Source organism: Nothoprocta perdicaria, unplaced genomic scaffold, assembly GCF_003342845.1.
Source record: "Nothoprocta perdicaria isolate Ctin4 unplaced genomic scaffold, notPer1 scaffold_6, whole genome shotgun sequence".
Classification (NCBI taxonomy): domain Eukaryota; kingdom Metazoa; phylum Chordata; class Aves; order Tinamiformes; family Tinamidae; genus Nothoprocta; species Nothoprocta perdicaria.
This window is the reverse complement of record NW_020455865.1, coordinates 1,526,912-1,542,898: the sequence shown is the minus strand read 5'-3', so window position 1 is coordinate 1,542,898 and position 15,987 is coordinate 1,526,912. Positions and strand designations below refer to the sequence as shown.

General features: G+C 41.5%; 2 protein-coding genes across 2 annotated transcripts; one reads left to right on the top strand and one right to left on the bottom strand.

The window, feature by feature from the left end:
• Positions 1–854: 854 nt before the first annotated feature.
• Positions 855–3,438, bottom strand: NDUFA8 (NADH:ubiquinone oxidoreductase subunit A8). The gene is made up of 4 exons (XM_026049471.1): positions 3,353–3,438; positions 3,104–3,267; positions 2,083–2,248; positions 855–1,911 (listed from the first exon to the last, which is right to left on the bottom strand). Exons 1-4 carry the CDS (start codon positions 3,401–3,403, stop codon positions 1,774–1,776), a joined length of 519 nt encoding a protein of 172 aa, XP_025905256.1. The 5' UTR covers positions 3,404–3,438; the 3' UTR covers positions 855–1,773.
• A 311-nt stretch (positions 3,439–3,749) lies between these two features.
• On the top strand, positions 3,750–5,703 carry MORN5 (MORN repeat containing 5; the record flags this gene model as incomplete). The annotated part of the gene is made up of 3 exons (XM_026049535.1): positions 3,750–3,867; positions 4,460–4,591; positions 5,457–5,703. Coding segments are annotated over 3 exons (354 nt in total), but the record flags the coding sequence as incomplete, so codon positions are not given.
• Positions 5,704–15,987: the final 10,284 nt, after the last annotated feature.

Below are 15,987 nucleotides of genomic sequence, written 5' to 3'. Positions count from 1 at the left end.
GTTATTACAAGATTAACAACCTGTTACAAAAGGTAATAGATTTAGCTCTCACAAGACAGATGAAAAATCTTAAACCTGGGAGAGAACAGCATAAATCAATGTTTTATTATTTTTTTTCTTACAGTACTAGCCAACCTAAGGGTGGGGTTTATAAAAGACTATATTAAAAAATGTCCCTCTATTTATACTCATCATTCTTTCCTGAAGCAATTTAATGGGCAAAAATACTCTTTAATTATGATTAGGGACTGACTACTGGAATGCCCATGCCTGTTTATTCAAAAGCAGATGTTCAGCAATGCAGTGTTTCATACATTATGCTGACAATAGCAAGTTATTAACAAAACACGCTATCTAACAAGTCTTTCGGCGAGACTGCCTAGCTATTGGAGTTGGTCAGTGAAAACACATCAGACACGATACATGTGTTAACATCCCGGAACAATTTATCCTCCACTTGGCCAAACCTCACTTCACTCAGCTGAATGTGATTACATCTCAAGCTTGCCCTAATTTCCTTCTCCACAGAAAAGGGGTTATCTTTCTTCAGGAGTGTGTGGCTGCTCTGAAATGCTGCACTGACCTGGAAGAAGCCACAGAGATGCCCACCAGCTCCAACCAGGCCACACAGCTGCTAAGGCACATGATATATTGAGGGAAACATGTGGCACAGCACTTGCTTTCTGAGCTTTAGTCAACATACCCAACCAGGAAATCGCAAGAGCCCATTGGCTGTGTTGTGTATAAGATATTTTCAGATAAAGATTATATAATGTTCCTCTAGTTCCATGGATCAGAAACACATGATACAGCCACGGACCCACTACAGCTTCATCCTATCTGCCTAAATGAACACAGTCWATCTTTACAGTATCACACCTGGTCTACCGAAGGAACAAAGTCACATCTCTGCCATAGTTCARGCTACAGCTGAACCAAGCCTGGCCTTGAGCAAGCTCAACCACACACAGTTTTGTGAAAACAAGTTAATTTGCCCCTTTTTTTAGGGTCTTTTTAATATGGTTCTTGCCACTGGATATAAAAGACACACAAGATCTAATTCCTACCAAACATTATGACAGTGAGACAGCAGCAATGATCTGCCATGACCCCTTAAGAAGCCACCTTCTTAGATAGCTTATGAGAAAAGGGCGTTGTCCAGAAATCTTTTGTTTTTTAAAGCCTAAAACATAACGCAAGTTTCTGATAAAGCTGTTTGCGTTCCTCRGTTTAAAAAATAAAATAGAAGCAGCTAAACCAGCTACATGAAGAACARGCAATGGGTAAGGTGAACAAGGACCCTGGTGTCATAAACAAAATTGACCCCACAAACAGCAAAAGCCACAGACTTGATTAAATTTTTGCTCCAATACAAGTCTTAGGGTAAAGCTGTACAGAAGGATTTTCTTGGAACTAAAATACACAATAATCAATTGGAAGATTCTAAGGGAAAACATTAGCAACTTGTTTGTAATCAAAGTTTACTCAACCCAGGAGCAACAAGCTCCTTAAAAAGCAAATAAAATTAGCACAAGAAATCTTATCTCAGTTTCTGATTGTCTGAAGCAGTTAAAGACTCAGACTACATTCTACTCCATCCCAGACAAGCTTTTTTTGAGCTGCTAGGATGTGCAAGTATGTTCAAGAAAGTCAAGTAAGCCGCATAAATGTTTGGGTTTTTTAATCATTATAACTATACTCAACGCATATTTGACTGTTTACAGTTGTAAGTCATGTATCTTTGCATTTCAGTTGCAGTACAAGCTGCCCAATTTACCAGGACCAGAAGAAAAGCCTACTGCCAAATGGAGAAGGCTTCAATTCTCCTTCGATGGGTGGATTTGGCTCCGGCCTAGGTCGAGAGTGATAGACATTCTCAGGGATAGGTCTGTCTGTCTTCACTTTTGTGACCTGGGAAAGAGAGAGGAATGACAACTTCTCACAGCATTTAACAGAAAATGCTCAATTTAGTGTTGGGTTCCCATAGCACCTGGTAGGAAAAGACTTTGAGACTCAGTCTGGACAAAAACATGGGGAGGGAAGAAAGATCCTGGCCAGCCAAGCAAAAAGAAGTTAAATCACCTTAGAGAGCTCTCCCAGGTCAGGTCTCACCCAACCCAGCTTCTCTAGTACGCAGTTATCAAACACGGCCTGTTGTTTGCGGCATCGGCGAAGCTCCTGCATGTTGGTGTAGTCAATACATGTCCAGTATTCAGTAAAGGGCTCAGCACAGTTCAGCTTAATCTTCCTGTAAAAGATTACCGAAAGAAAATGCTTAGTAAGTGTTGTTGCTTTAACGGCATTTCTCTCACAGGTGCCCATCTCAACTCTTGAYAGTATTTTCATAGTTTTAAGTTCTCGCGAACGTTTAAAAGTCTTTAGAGAAGTCAGCATTTATAGCACCATTTACCAATACTGCTGTCGAATTAGGTTAGATGGGGATCACTATAAATAGGGAAAGCAATAAATCAACTGGTATTCAGAAAACATTCTTGCTACACAGATATATCCTACAGCCAGTATAAGATGTTTATTTACCCTACATGYTCTAGGTGTGCCTGCTTGAGCAGGAAGGTTGGACTAGATGATCTGTAGAGGTCCCTTCCAACCTTAAATATTCTGAAATATTCTGAAATATTTTAACAAGCAATAGTGTGCACTGCACAATATTATACTGCTTCCAGACTAGTTTGATGTTTTAAGCTGAAATCAAGTGCTCAGGATGGAAGTTTTTGACCTCCAGCAAGCTGCTACACTGGAAAAGGGCACTCTTYGGGCCAGTAAGACAGGTCATATGCTACCAAGCCAAGAAAACATTAACGGCACATACCTAGCACTGCAATTTAGGCACARGAGATATATGTATGCTTCCATACATGAGTTTCCACAGCAATATGCCTTTGCTCACTTTGCACTACACCTTTTGCAAGAAAGAGCAAACCGAGYAAACCTTGCACTGTTTTTATGGAACAGTGCAAGCTGAGGAAGCAGCCAGCCTTGCCCCCAGAGCTGCCTTTGCGGGGGAGAAACGGGGGTTTTTCCACAGAACAAGGAACCGCAATCAAGGRGGAGGCCGGTCCGTGCTGAAGGAGGAGGGTCGCACCTGAAGAACTCGAGGGCGCACTCGTTGACCTGGCGGCCCTCGCGGAGGCACTTGCGCGGGTCCTTCTCCTCCCAGCGGCACAGCATGAACTCCTTGTTGGGCCGGTCGCACTGCGAGCCATAGTGATGTGCCGCGGCCTTGAGCACGGCCGAGCTGACGCTCACCTGCGGAGGGGCAGAGCCGCGCTAGGGGCGCCCGCCGGGCCGGGGGGCAGCCCCGCGGCTCCCCCGCGGCGCCGGGCGCACTCACCTCGCGCACGTCGAGCTCCTCGAGCGAGGGCACCTCGACGCGGCCGGGCATGGCGGCGCCCGCCGCTCTCCTTGAGCTCCCCTCAGCGCGCGGCGCAGCGCGCATGCGCCCGCGGCGGCGCGGGGCGCAGCGCGCATGCGCCGCGCTGGCTTCTGCGGCGGAGGGGCGCGTGGCGCATGCGTGGGGGCGCGCAGGGGGCAGCGCGCATGTGCAGCGTTGGCGTTGGCGTTGTCCTGGCGACGGCCCCGGCGTTGCCGTGGCGACGGCGCCGCCATGGAGGTGCGGGCCCCGCTAGGCCGCGGCCCCGGGGGAGGCGGCGGCGCCGCCGGGCAGGGCGCCCGGGCCCCGGACAGGCCCGAGGTGGCTGGGCCGCCCTCCCGGGCGTTAACGGCGCCTTTTGCAGGGGAAATACACGTTCGCCGACGGCCTCGAGTACCGGGATAAAAACTGGCACTACTGCGACGGCTACGACAGGAGGTTTTACACGGAGATCTGCTCCGGTCTGAAACCGGCAGGTACTGCCGTGCGCGGCGCGGGACTCGGGTGGAAACTGGGATGAAAGAAGAGGAATTCGGGCTGGCCTCTTTCCAGCCCTGGGAGAGACAGCTTGGCCATAGATACCAAACATGTCTGTCCAGCGTGCGCTCTCGCTAAGGGTTTTAGTGTTGTCATTTATCCATGACAACAGTCGGAGAGGAACAGACTTGGATGCAAAAACACGGAGTAAAACACGCAGTGCAAGAGGTGCTCCTGCCCGGGCACCGAGTGTCCCGGGGATGGCAGGTGAGGCCAGCAGGACCCTCCCGGCGCCGTTCCGGAGTTCGGGCTTCTCCTGGAAGCACCAGCTTGGCGGTGTTAGAATTGAACTGCTTCTTGAACGCGGCATTGTGTGCTCTCTGTGCCGGGGCTGCTGCTCTTCCGTCTTCTCCATCTGCAAAATCCACAGATCTGCGTAACTTCTGATAAATGTTATTGGTAATTATAATTTTATCAAATGTCATGAAGATATAAAGTAGTATTTGTTAGTTGTCATGATCAAGGCACAAGTGCAGGAATAAAAATAATTTAAAAAAAATAAAGCAAACTTTATGCTTCTTGTTTCTTCAGGCATTTCCCAACTTACAAACTTGGATCCTCCTAGAAAAATCCCAGAAGGATGTTATGACTGTGGTGATGGATTCTATAATCCTGAAACCAGAGTTATCATTGACTACAAATTCAGATTTCTGAGAAATGCAGGTATGTTTAACCTATTTTGCAAGGCAAATTAGCCTGAGGTTCTTTCTCGTGTCCTCCAGGATATTCTCTCAAGATGAAAAAAAAATTCTCAGGTTAAAAACCAACAAAATCTGAAACTGGAGAATTGGAGGATCTCAAAAAAAAAAAAGCACTCTGACCTGAAATAAATGCTTAATGCTCTGGTTATTTATTTTTTTTCTTTAACACCATTCTTTAGTGCAGCTTTTAATTCTTTTTTTTTTGTTGTTGTTTTATTATTTTGTATTTTTTAATTTCAAAATGTTCTCTCTTTCTTTTTTTTTTCTTTTTTTCTTTCTCTCTCTCTCTTTTTTTTTTTTTTTTTTTTTTTTTTGTCCCAATTCCAGGACCTGGCATTTCTAGAGTGTGGCATTTCATTTTCAGCGTGCCACACTCTAACAGTTTTGTTGCTTGGAAACTCCATTTTTCAGCAAATTTACTATTTGTTAAAAAAAAAAATCTGCCCAGTTCCAGTTTCAAGAGCTCTTATAAGTATACACTGTGGTATTGGAAGAGGGAAACGAAGAGGGGGGGGTAAATGAATTAGAGATACCATCTGCTATAAAATATACCCTATGATACATGGCTTGTTTTATAAATGTTGAATAAAAACTGATCTAGATTATTACAAATGGCATTGATCCAAAATACTGGAATGCAGTGGGCCTACTGATGAGGAAGATAAGCAACGTGCTTTCCAAAAACACAGGAACCTACATAGATTAGTACAGGAGGGAACGCCTTGGAATTTAATTTATTGTTTTTTAATCTATTCTTTGAACTCATTGTCCTCTATGACATTTATCTCAAACCCTACAAATTATATCAATCAATATGCACTAAGCAGAGCGGCACAGCGTGTCATCTGACACGGTTGCTGGAGATGTGCTTTGTGTGACTGTCCCACCGAGGAGCCCGTGTACAAAGTTAAACTTGTTGATGCGAGTGTGAAGAAGGAATGTGTCATGTTGGCCAGACCCTTCCTCTTAAGAACACGAACACAATTGAAAAACCCGGCACTTGTTCAACATCAGAGGAACTCTTACTGCCCCTGGAGAGATGATTCAGGGCACAAGGCCACTGCAGTTAAAAAAATAAAAAAAAAAAAAAAAAAAAAAAAAAAAATAATTTAAAAAAAAAAAAAAAAAAAAACAGCTGTAAGCAGAAGAAACTGAGGAAGAGGCTGGAATGACAGGGAACAGATCCAGAATTACTGCATTATAGGTTGGGCAGGAAGGAGCAGGAAAACCTCCAGGCTTGCAGCCAAGTCTTGAAAGCATCAAAAGCAGATGGTAGGAAGCATTCAGGAAGTTCTTACAACAGCTTGACAGGTTTACCAAAATGACACTATCTTCCTCGGGTTTGGACGCAGGCTTTAAGAATACTCTGCTTCTCACCTTTCACCCTGGCCCTGTTATGAAGCAATTTCTGATTGTTTCGCTGCTGTTTGGAAACGGGGTGAGGAAGCGAACTGCCTTGGCACTGACTTTCCTGCTGAACTGGCAGCATCCACGTAGCGTTCCAGAAGAGAAAAGACCAGGCGCCGTTTGGAATCGCCGAGTTTGCTTCCACCCCTCCTTTGTCAAGATGAGAGCATGCCGAGCACTGCAGAGACCCCTGCGAGACCTGCCAAGTTGAGCTAGCAGGGAGGTCTGATACTCATTTACTCGAAGAGCTCTCGCTGTCAAAGCAGCGCAAAGGCCCATCGTGAAAATGCAATCAGGCCCGGGGAATTAAATGACAGCAACAGTTTTGTTCTGCTTCTTATCTAGCAAAGTTTTCCAGATTCTCATTAAAATCTTACAGTTATTACTCCATTGCTAAACCTCTGTTTCCTTGGGGAGCCTCAAGTTTCTCTTGGTTCTTTATGTGTTCTTCAACCGTTTCTTTCTCTCTGCATTGCGAAGAACACAAAATTGGACAGATAAATGAGAATATGTAAGAATAGTCATTTGTAAGAAGATGCAGTATTTATTTTAAGTAGGTCCCGAGACTAGACWGCTATCAAATCAGAGTATTACTTAAAGAAAAAAAATTGGACTTTTGGAACCTTCGTAACATTTTAGTTAAATCAAAGATGGGAGGATTTCCTGATTCAGTGGAAAGATATGATGCTATGCGCAGTGCAAAGCAGGGAGGCACATGAAGGGCAATGATGTTAATGATTGAGGACCCCAAAAATGTGGAGAGGAAAAAAGAGAAAAAAAACATTAAAAATAGAAATCTTGTTCTAGTGATACAGAAAGAATAATAGGAAATTTTCTGGATCACCTCGCTTTTGATGAAAAACAAAAATACTTCTGGTGAAAATTGCAGCATTTCTTCCTGGGTTAAATGGCATAAATCCAGCTTTTACTCTTTGTTATTGAGAATATTTGGGCTTCTACTTTCGTATTCCATTTTGATGTTTAACTAGTTGGTGTAYAGTGCGTAGGGTAGCTTTCTATACTGCAGTGGATGTGACCTGGAGTATGTGCATCTTGTCATAGAAAATCAAGAGCAGGAAGGACTCAAACCATGCCRTCACACTAACAGCCACATTCAGGTAAATGAATTAATATGCATGTAGCTGAGAACAGGATTAGGCCCAGAAAAACAAGACGAATATCTTATTAAGAGGAGAGTTTTTGGTGCTGCTGTAGTCCCAAGCCAGCTGCAATCAACTTAGGATTTCTACAAGCCTGAAAGTCTTATAAAAAGCAGCAGGAAAAGTCCTGCTGCTTCAGCAATCATTGTAAACCAAAAAGGTCAAGATTCAAGAATATTATTTTACTCTGTAATTTTACAAGTCTGATTTTAGAATATCCAAGGATCGTTGGCATTGGGGCTTATCCAACTCCATGGACAAGACATTTTATTTTTAATTGTTGATAATCATAGACTTACAGTTTCCTYATATTATTACTTTGGGATGAAAATTGTTGTGCTTACTTTGAATAGAGAGAGGCCTTTTCCCTTTTGAAAGCCGGTAGAAATATATTAATCTATTTCAGGCTTATCCAAGTATACGAATCCGTAACACAAATCTTCTACATTTGCACTTTTTTTGCTTTACATCTCAAATGTGATTGCAGCAAGTGCTGTTTGAGAAATGTAGACTTCGACTTGTCTGAAAAATATAGCTGGGAAACAGAGCCATAACCGCTCAATAATTATGTAGGGTAATATTTCTCTACCTACCCCCCAAATACATGCAGATGTATGCGTGCTCTTTCTCATAAACTACTGGTGAGTTGGGTGTGGGATGAGGACCTGGCAGTTTTTCAGGCCTGGAGTATTTCTGGAAAAAAAAAAGACAGCAAGTTTAACTTACAAGTAGGCTGTGCTGCAGAAAGGAAGGAAAAATGCCTGTACTTAGAGATCCTGCACTGAGCTTTATTCCCTGTTTTCTTTGAAATTGCCCATTCTGATGATGGAAGGAGTGGATGAACAGGCTGATTCCAGGCTAGTCCCTAGTCATTGCCTAAGAATGTAAGAGTTGTTTTGGCAGATGACCGTAGCAATGGAGAGGAAAGCCCCAGCAATACGCATGCACGGGGAATATAGTATTTTTGTTCAAATGAATTTAGCTTCCCATAGATTTAAATGTCTACTTATAACACAGGACCATTTAATCTTTTGTACATTTGTTTCTTTTTTATTTGACTTAAGATACTGAATTTAGATGAGGTTTAGTTCCTACATATTGAAACTCTTAAAAGCTCTTCAAATAATTGTTCTTTGGATACTTGTTAAGCTAAAGAAATCAGTTTTGATCGGCAGTAAAAGTTCATGCTATTTTAAGTGCAATGCTATAGCTATTTTCTGTTGTATATTTAATCATTTTGAATTATATGTCATGTAAAAGATTTTAGCTCTGGGGCATTTGCCAGAGGGCTGATTCTGCATTTCACACAACAAAAGAAATAATGTTTGTGTAAAGCTCTTAAAAATAGTTGGTAATCAGTATATTCTATAACGAATGGGATCCAGACCTGTTTGGAAAAGAAAACCCCACAGCTTTTGCAGAAATTAATTTAGAGGGTTTGGTCTCTACCTCTGGGCTCTGAACAAAACAAATTGTGTCTATTGTTTGCTGATTTTTTAAATATTTGACAAGTTAACAGAATTGTAGATTTTATGCATTTTTATTTAAACTCTGTTTGTTGCAATTCATTGATCTTTTTCTCTTTACTTGGCCTGGAAAACTTATTTCTGAGAAGTGGGTTTTACAAACCGAATCGCTACTGCTCTCTTTGTTTGCCCCAGTGGAGCGCAGCGGCCAGAGGAGCTGCTTGCTTTTCTTGTGGCACCTACGTGCTTGTCCTTGTCCTGCTCTGCCTCGACTACTGCTGGCTCCTCTCTCGGCCTCTTCCATACTAATTCCTCCAAAAAATAGCAGAGCAAAAAATACTCTGCCTGTCTGCCATGGCACTCAGCTTGTGTTCTTTGCCCAAAAGGCTCTACTCGAAATATTTGGTTTGCGTCTCTTCCGTCTCCTGTAAACTTTTTCCATTGTATCTAGACTCACAACATAGCTTTTTCTGCCTATATTCAAACAAATACCCATTTTCTAGTATTTACTTTCCAGAATAATCACTTGCATGATAACCAGAATATTTGAAAAATATAACACTAAGAGGAATGTTAGAAATTTTACTGCAGCTCTTTCATCTGGCTCTCCAAATGTCTCTCCTCTATCCCTTCCTATTTTTTAAGATAGACAGGTAGCTCTTCTCCTGTTTTGAGAACTTTGACCCTAAACCATTTCAACGCTTGACAAATCAGTTGAGCAAYCCAATTTTAGGAAGAGGACAGGCAGAAGGTTACTAAGTACCCAGCTCAGGAGCGCCCATCGGGAAAGGCGAAAGAATGAAGGTTGGTGAAAAGATGGCAGAAAGAAATTCCATCTGCTTACCAGTCGTGTGTGCTCACATCKCACAGAGTCCCTGGTGGCTCTTACATGGGGTGGCCTCGTGCCTGTCGTCACCCTAGTCCTTTTCTTTATGTTGGACCCATTCTCATACCCTTCATCTCCTTGTTAAGATCAGGCAAATTTGAAGGCTGTTGCAAAATACATATTTATTATGTCTTTCTCGCTGTCAAAGGTTGTTCAGATGTAGTTGGAGACCTCTCATCTGTGTAACCAAGAAATTATTTTTATATTAAATACGCTGTACATATCTTAATATAAAATATATCCCACTCCGTATAATAGATTATGAACCAACGAGATTTGTATTCAATATTGTAATTAAGAATGAAAATATATGCAGCATAGTATACATTTTTACAGTAATTTCAGTAGCTAAAGCTTTTGCAGATATATTGTTCCTTGTGGTTTCCTGGTCTTAAAATAATTATCATTTTGAAAACCGTGAAGGTTTCAATTCCAAACAGTGATGTGCCAAGAATAACAGCTTTGTTTGTGTGCTAGCCATCCCATTGTGGATCTATTTGCTGGGTTAGATGCAAGTCTTACAGGCACTTATATTCACCCATACAGTTCACGTGGAAACAAGTTTTACAAGAGATGGAAAGTTCATTTTGGGGCCATTTTGGAATTACAGTAATTAAGTGTAAATGGAAGGGTGAGAATTTGTGGGTTGAAGCAAAGGTTAATTGAAAACGCATTTTTCCTTTTCTTGCCAGCCTTGATGTTGGTGGGGTCAGGTGCAATAAGGAAAGTGATGCTAGGGACCCCAGGAGGGCAGTGGAAATGAACAGGGTGCGCCAGGCAGAATCCACGGCCGAGATGTTATCGCGTGTGATTGTGCAGTGGAAGAACGCGATAAACGGCGCTGCGGGTGATGGGAGGAGCCAGGCGGACGAAAGAATTAACCGATATTGTTGTTTACAGTGTTCTGAGCGCGCTTGGCCCTCTACAAACAAAGGGGAAACTCAAGCAGTGTCTATTGTCCGTTGCAAATACATTGACATACAGCAAACAGGTCACAAGTCAGACAAGATTGTATGAGCAAAGTATCTTTTTTTCCCCTTGTAAGACAATAAATACTCTAATTTCAACATGGTGCATCTGCCTATGCCCCACTAGATGCATTTAATATAAGAAAAATCAATGTTCTGGATTTCCAGTGTATTTTCAAATTACCCCTTGGAAGCCTGGAACCAGCCCTCCCTGAGTTTTCAGCTGTTTCTACTCCTACTTGAGCAATAAATCTGCAGGATCTAGTTGGGCAAGTCTCCCCTGCCATCACTTTTAGCTTCAGCTTTGAAAATTAGATAAGTGGTCTCACTTTTCAGAGAATTTGAGCACAAATCCAGATTTAGGTGGGTGGAGGTTGGGGTGCTCCATGGGCTCTCCCTAACAGCTTTCCTGACAGATACCTGTTAGGACTTCACTAGCACAAGGAGCTTCCCCCAAAGCCACACAAAGCCAAGTAAGGCACTCACAAACCTTGTTAAAAAGCACAAAATAGGCAATTACAGGAACTCAGTAAGACCAACAGGTCTAGTTCATTTTCAGTTGCCTAAAAACTATCCAGACTGACCTGCTGACCACGTAGACAGAGGCTAAGAGAAAGCCCAGGTTAATGCTCCTCTGTGGAAGGATGCTGATCTGTGAAGGATGGGATCAGTTGTGTGGGTGGCTACCAGAGTAGCTCCACATGCCTTAGGCCTGCTTAATGAAAACAGCCAGCATTAATTATGTAAATAAGATAAAATACTTTGGGTGGGTGCTAGAAGTCTGACTTCATTTGGGCTGAGACATACAGAAATAATTGAAAGAATCAGCCAATACTCACATGTATTTTAACAGCTTGTCCGGTGAGATCTCTCTCACTTCCTCTCTTTCTCAAGTTTTCAATTAGATGCCATGATAGTAATCATTATGTTTTGCTAACTTTGGAATAAGTAATTTGTCAACATTTATTAACTGAACAGAGGTATACCAGATTGCAATAAACTTTTCAGATATAGCTTTTTCCTTTACCTTCAAGTGTAAACATGGCTAGTCCAGTTTCAGTCAAGTCTATCCCCTGCTTGCATGTTCTAGTGAGGAAAATCTAAAAAAAATTGGTAAACTTTGAAAGATAAATACACTAACACAAAATTCAGCACACAACATGAAGAACCCCGTACTATCTAATTGTGCACAGGGTGATAATTTACCACTGATTAAAGAGTTTGTATTTTTTTTTCAAATCTTTTTTAAAGGGAAAATTACTTCTGAAGGTGAAGATGTGCTTAGACAATCATATTAACATATTCGAACAATTGCAATTTGCAAAATAGTAATTACAACTCACTATCTGCTAGCATTAATCAAACTTCAAGGTTTAATTCCATTTTAAATATTGATGAAATGTGATTCTCCAATCTAACCCTGGTGTTGCAGGGTTATGGAAGCAGCCAGTGACAGAAAAAAGAGGAACGTGTAGTTAACAAGCAGCTGCCACAAAGAAGGATCGGCATCTGTGATTTAAATTGTTAGCTGCACAGTCAGGTAGAGTGTAAAAAGGGTAGTCAAGAGGCTGTTAAGTCCATTGCTGCCAATTACTAACAATCAGGGAGGAGCTTTAAGACTTGTTCAGTACAATAAACCCAGTTTGTCTTGTTTCAGGGGTTACTACTGAAGAGGTTGCAGCTGCACTGATTCAAATAGCCCTAAAACTACAGTAATTATCAACCAGTCTTCTTTAGTGTAGCAAAAGTATGTTTTACCATAGCTTAACTCTTTACATTCTAATATTTCCCTGCCTCTTCTCACAGAGCTAGCCCTGAAGCCGTTTGGATCTCTGGTTTTATGGTTCTTCTGGCGGTGCAGGATCTATTCTTTCGTTTTGCCTTGGCCAGACCAAGGAGCTCTCGTGCAGCACCCTAGGGTTGGGAGATGGCACTGGCCGCTCTAGGGATTTGCCTTGAGATTATATTCTGGAATATTAAGTCATGATGCCTTTTTTYCCCTTTTCATATGCACAGTTGAAATTCATACAGCTCGTTCAGTTTTTACAGCTGATTAAATTACATGTAAGTTAATCAGTGCTTATTAACATGTATTTAATTTGCATGGGATCGGATCACTGTATGAGGCAAGGCATTTTGGGAATGGGCTGGGAAAGCGAGAATGCGGAGAGCAAAGTGCCTCGTGTGCTTTCCTAGGAGGCCGTGAAAACGTGGGGTGCAGAAAGAAACAATCCAGGCAACCAAGGGTTTGCGGGAAAACCGCGACACGAAGCCAAGGAGAGCATCTGCCTCTCCTATCGCTCATGGCTTTGAGGCTCAGCTATGTGACCATGATAGATTTCACACAAGGAGGCTAGGCTGCTTATTTTTAGTACTCAGGTGGGTCACGTATATCTTTACCAAATGAGATAGAGAGGAGTGAGGTATAGCACRTGTAAGTTTTGTTTATTCTTTCACAGACAAATAGACAAAAGTTKCATTTCCTTGTTATTACTACAAGCTCAGAAAATCTGTTTTTCTTTTAAATCAAGGAGATACCAGCTCAAACCACAGATACCCGACTGGACAATGTCTGCTCGCGTGATCACATCTTTCCAGTGCTGGAACACCTACCGCATAGAACAAAAGCCGGCACATTGATTACAGCTTTGATGTTATTTGATAAGAAAGCTTAAGGGCCACATTTGCATTTCYGCTGGAGCCTTCAGGGGAATCTTTGCCTGTGTATGGATTGCCTGGTCTTTAAGCAAGGCTCAGTGTTCATCTTTTTAATTTTCCTTTTAGATGTTTTCCAGATACATTATTTTTTTCCTAGCTTATATCTGAAAAAAAGAAATGTGTCACTAATAGGGTGCTTTGCTATGGACCTATTGATTCACAGAAATAGGGAATTAAAAAAAAACACAATAACAAAAAAACCCACAAAAGTATCRTATTAGTGAGACGCAGAAAGATCTCTACCTAGGTACCCTCTCAAGATGGTAACCATTTTGCAGCAGCTAAAGCAAAGCCACAGGCTGAGCTGACGGCAAAGAGCAAGCTGGCRAGCAGGCTCCTAGAAAACCCCGCGTGGCTACTGTTTGCCCAGGGTGTCACACAAGGGCTACCACAACACAGGGGACAAGCCCTCGGCACGTGTCTCACCTGGGGCTGCCTGCAGGATTGGAGCTGCTCRTGAGCGGCACCTTCGCAGCAGTGCCAGCCTGTGCTCAACTCGCTGAGCAGAAATGAGGGAAAACAGGGAGGGAAGCACAGAGACAAAGGGAACAAGAAGAGAGGAAAAACAAAGCTGCCTTGATGCAGTGCCCACTGGCATCAATGAAACCTGAACATAGGCTTGAAAATTCCTGTAAAATCAGACCTAATTCATCATATACCCTCTTTGTGACCCTTCGTTTCGTAGACCAGCATTTAATTCCCAACACCTCCTGCCTTTTATGCTTCAAATGCTACTACAACAATTGAACTTAAAGATACAGCACAATAGTCGGAAGCTTTCCATCCAAACTGGACTCCTTGCAAGCAACATGCTTCTTTCGTGATCTATTTGGACCGCTGACAGCGGGCGCTCAGCTGTGCGCTGTGCCAGCGATGTTGGCAGCACTGCCTTGCACCCCTCTGCTCTGTCCCTCACAACCCGKCGGTTCTTGCAGTTACTGGCAGCTGCCACAAAACCCCTGCAATTCGGATGGAGGCACCTTAGAAGCAGATACCACAAGCAGTTAACATGAGTGTGTTAAAACAGCAGTAAACAGAAGCAGCAGCTCTAATATATTCCATTTATACAAAAATAAATACAGGTATTGTTTTAAATAGTACTTTGGTTCACAAGGCTTGTTGAAGTTTGGTTTACCTGTTGAAAGGCCCTTGAATTAACAGACCATAACTTGCATTTGCCTTTTTTTTTCCGTGTAATTATACATAAAATTTATATCCAGACTTTGCTAGACAATTTTTCCCTACATTGTCTTTGATTTTTTTTCCTTCCACACTGTCAGTGCTCCCAGAATAAATATGATATGACAGACATGAATACTAACAAAGAACACAGAAAATGGTCTAAAATGCTTCTATCAGCTGCTATATCAGCTTATTGATATCTGTTGTAGCATACATTTCAAACCAGCTTATTGATATCTGTTGTAGCATACATTTCAAACACAGCACTGAAAGAAAAAGCAGAAGAACCTAGGTTTTGACTATGGATTTTTCTTTACCCTCACTTTTCAGAAACAGACAAGCAATGCAGACATAGAAAAAACAAATCTGTGCCTTGATTTCTAGTACCTACACGGTATCTCCTGAACATGGTTGTGGAAAGTCAGAAACGAAAATATATGTGTGTAAATCTTAGTGGTCTCCCCCAAGTTAATCTTACCAAATAGATGAAGCATAAGATTACTGCCATAGATCCCATATCTCCTGCCTTGATAAACTGCCACACAACAGTACACACAATCCTGGTGAGAAGACTGAAAGCCAAAAAATGGCTTTTAGGAGACGCCAGCTGCTAAAAATGGATTTAATTCTCCAAGGAAAAATTGTTTGACAATCTGTAATGCAAAGAACAGATCTTAAACAGTGACATTTGATATTCTCTTTGTCTCCTTTTTAGATGACGAAGAGCATGAATGGATCGTTCGGACCTGCCGGAAAGGTTGAGATAAAATAGCTGGAAATAAATCTAAACTATGAAAACAGCTTTTTGCTAGATTATAATATTACAAAGTAGGTAATTTGATTCATGATAAGTCTAATTTGTCCGTGTAGATTTATATCACTTTTTCCCTCTATGGGAATATCATCTTTTCTGTCATCTTTGTCAGCTTAAACAAAAATGGAAATAATCATTCAATCAGTCATTCTGAAAAAGAAAGCCAGGAAAAAAAAAAAAAAAAAAGCAAGCAGACTGTACTCATAATAATATTCCCGAGAGGTGTGCAGTGTAGTATACATACACATTATTAAGCCTGAAAACAATTTGTTAAAAAGAGTGCCTCAAATTCAATGTCGAAGTCATTCAAATCCATCTTAATCAACATTATTTTCCCAGATTTTAGTTAGCTGTCCTGGTGAATTCCTTTCCTCTCTTTTTGCTCAGTACTTTGATATTGATTGATCATTGTAATAATGTACACCAGAGGTATTCTTTAATGACTGGTTTGCTAACTAGGAAATTATATCCATTTACTACGAACGTTTGTTGAACTCTCCTGAAGCCAGAGTTTAACAAAATAATAAAAGAGGAAAACTGGGTGGGTTGCTGCTTGATTAGTAAGCCAGAAAGTATTTAAAAATAAAATAAAATGGAATTACATCATTTTCTGGATGTAAGTGCCAGCACTTCTACTTGCATTAACTTTATTTATTACACAAATAAGACATTTACAAAGCACAACATTAAAAGTATGTAACAAAACAGACATTGGTTTTACAAAAAAAGTGCTTACAATTTAATTTTACTTTTTTTA

Coding starts and splice junctions, on each gene's coding strand:
- NDUFA8 (XM_026049471.1), bottom strand. CDS start 3,403: ATGCCCGGCCGCGTCGAGGTGCCCTCGCTCGAGGAGCTCGACGTGCGC. Junction 3,268..3,352: donor AGGAGCTCGACGTGCGCGAG/GTGAGTGCGCCC, acceptor GCCCCTCCGCAG/GTGAGCGTCAGCTCGGCCGT. Junction 2,249..3,103: donor TGCGCCCTCGAGTTCTTCAG/GTGCGACCCTCC, acceptor AATCTTTTACAG/GAAGATTAAGCTGAACTGTG.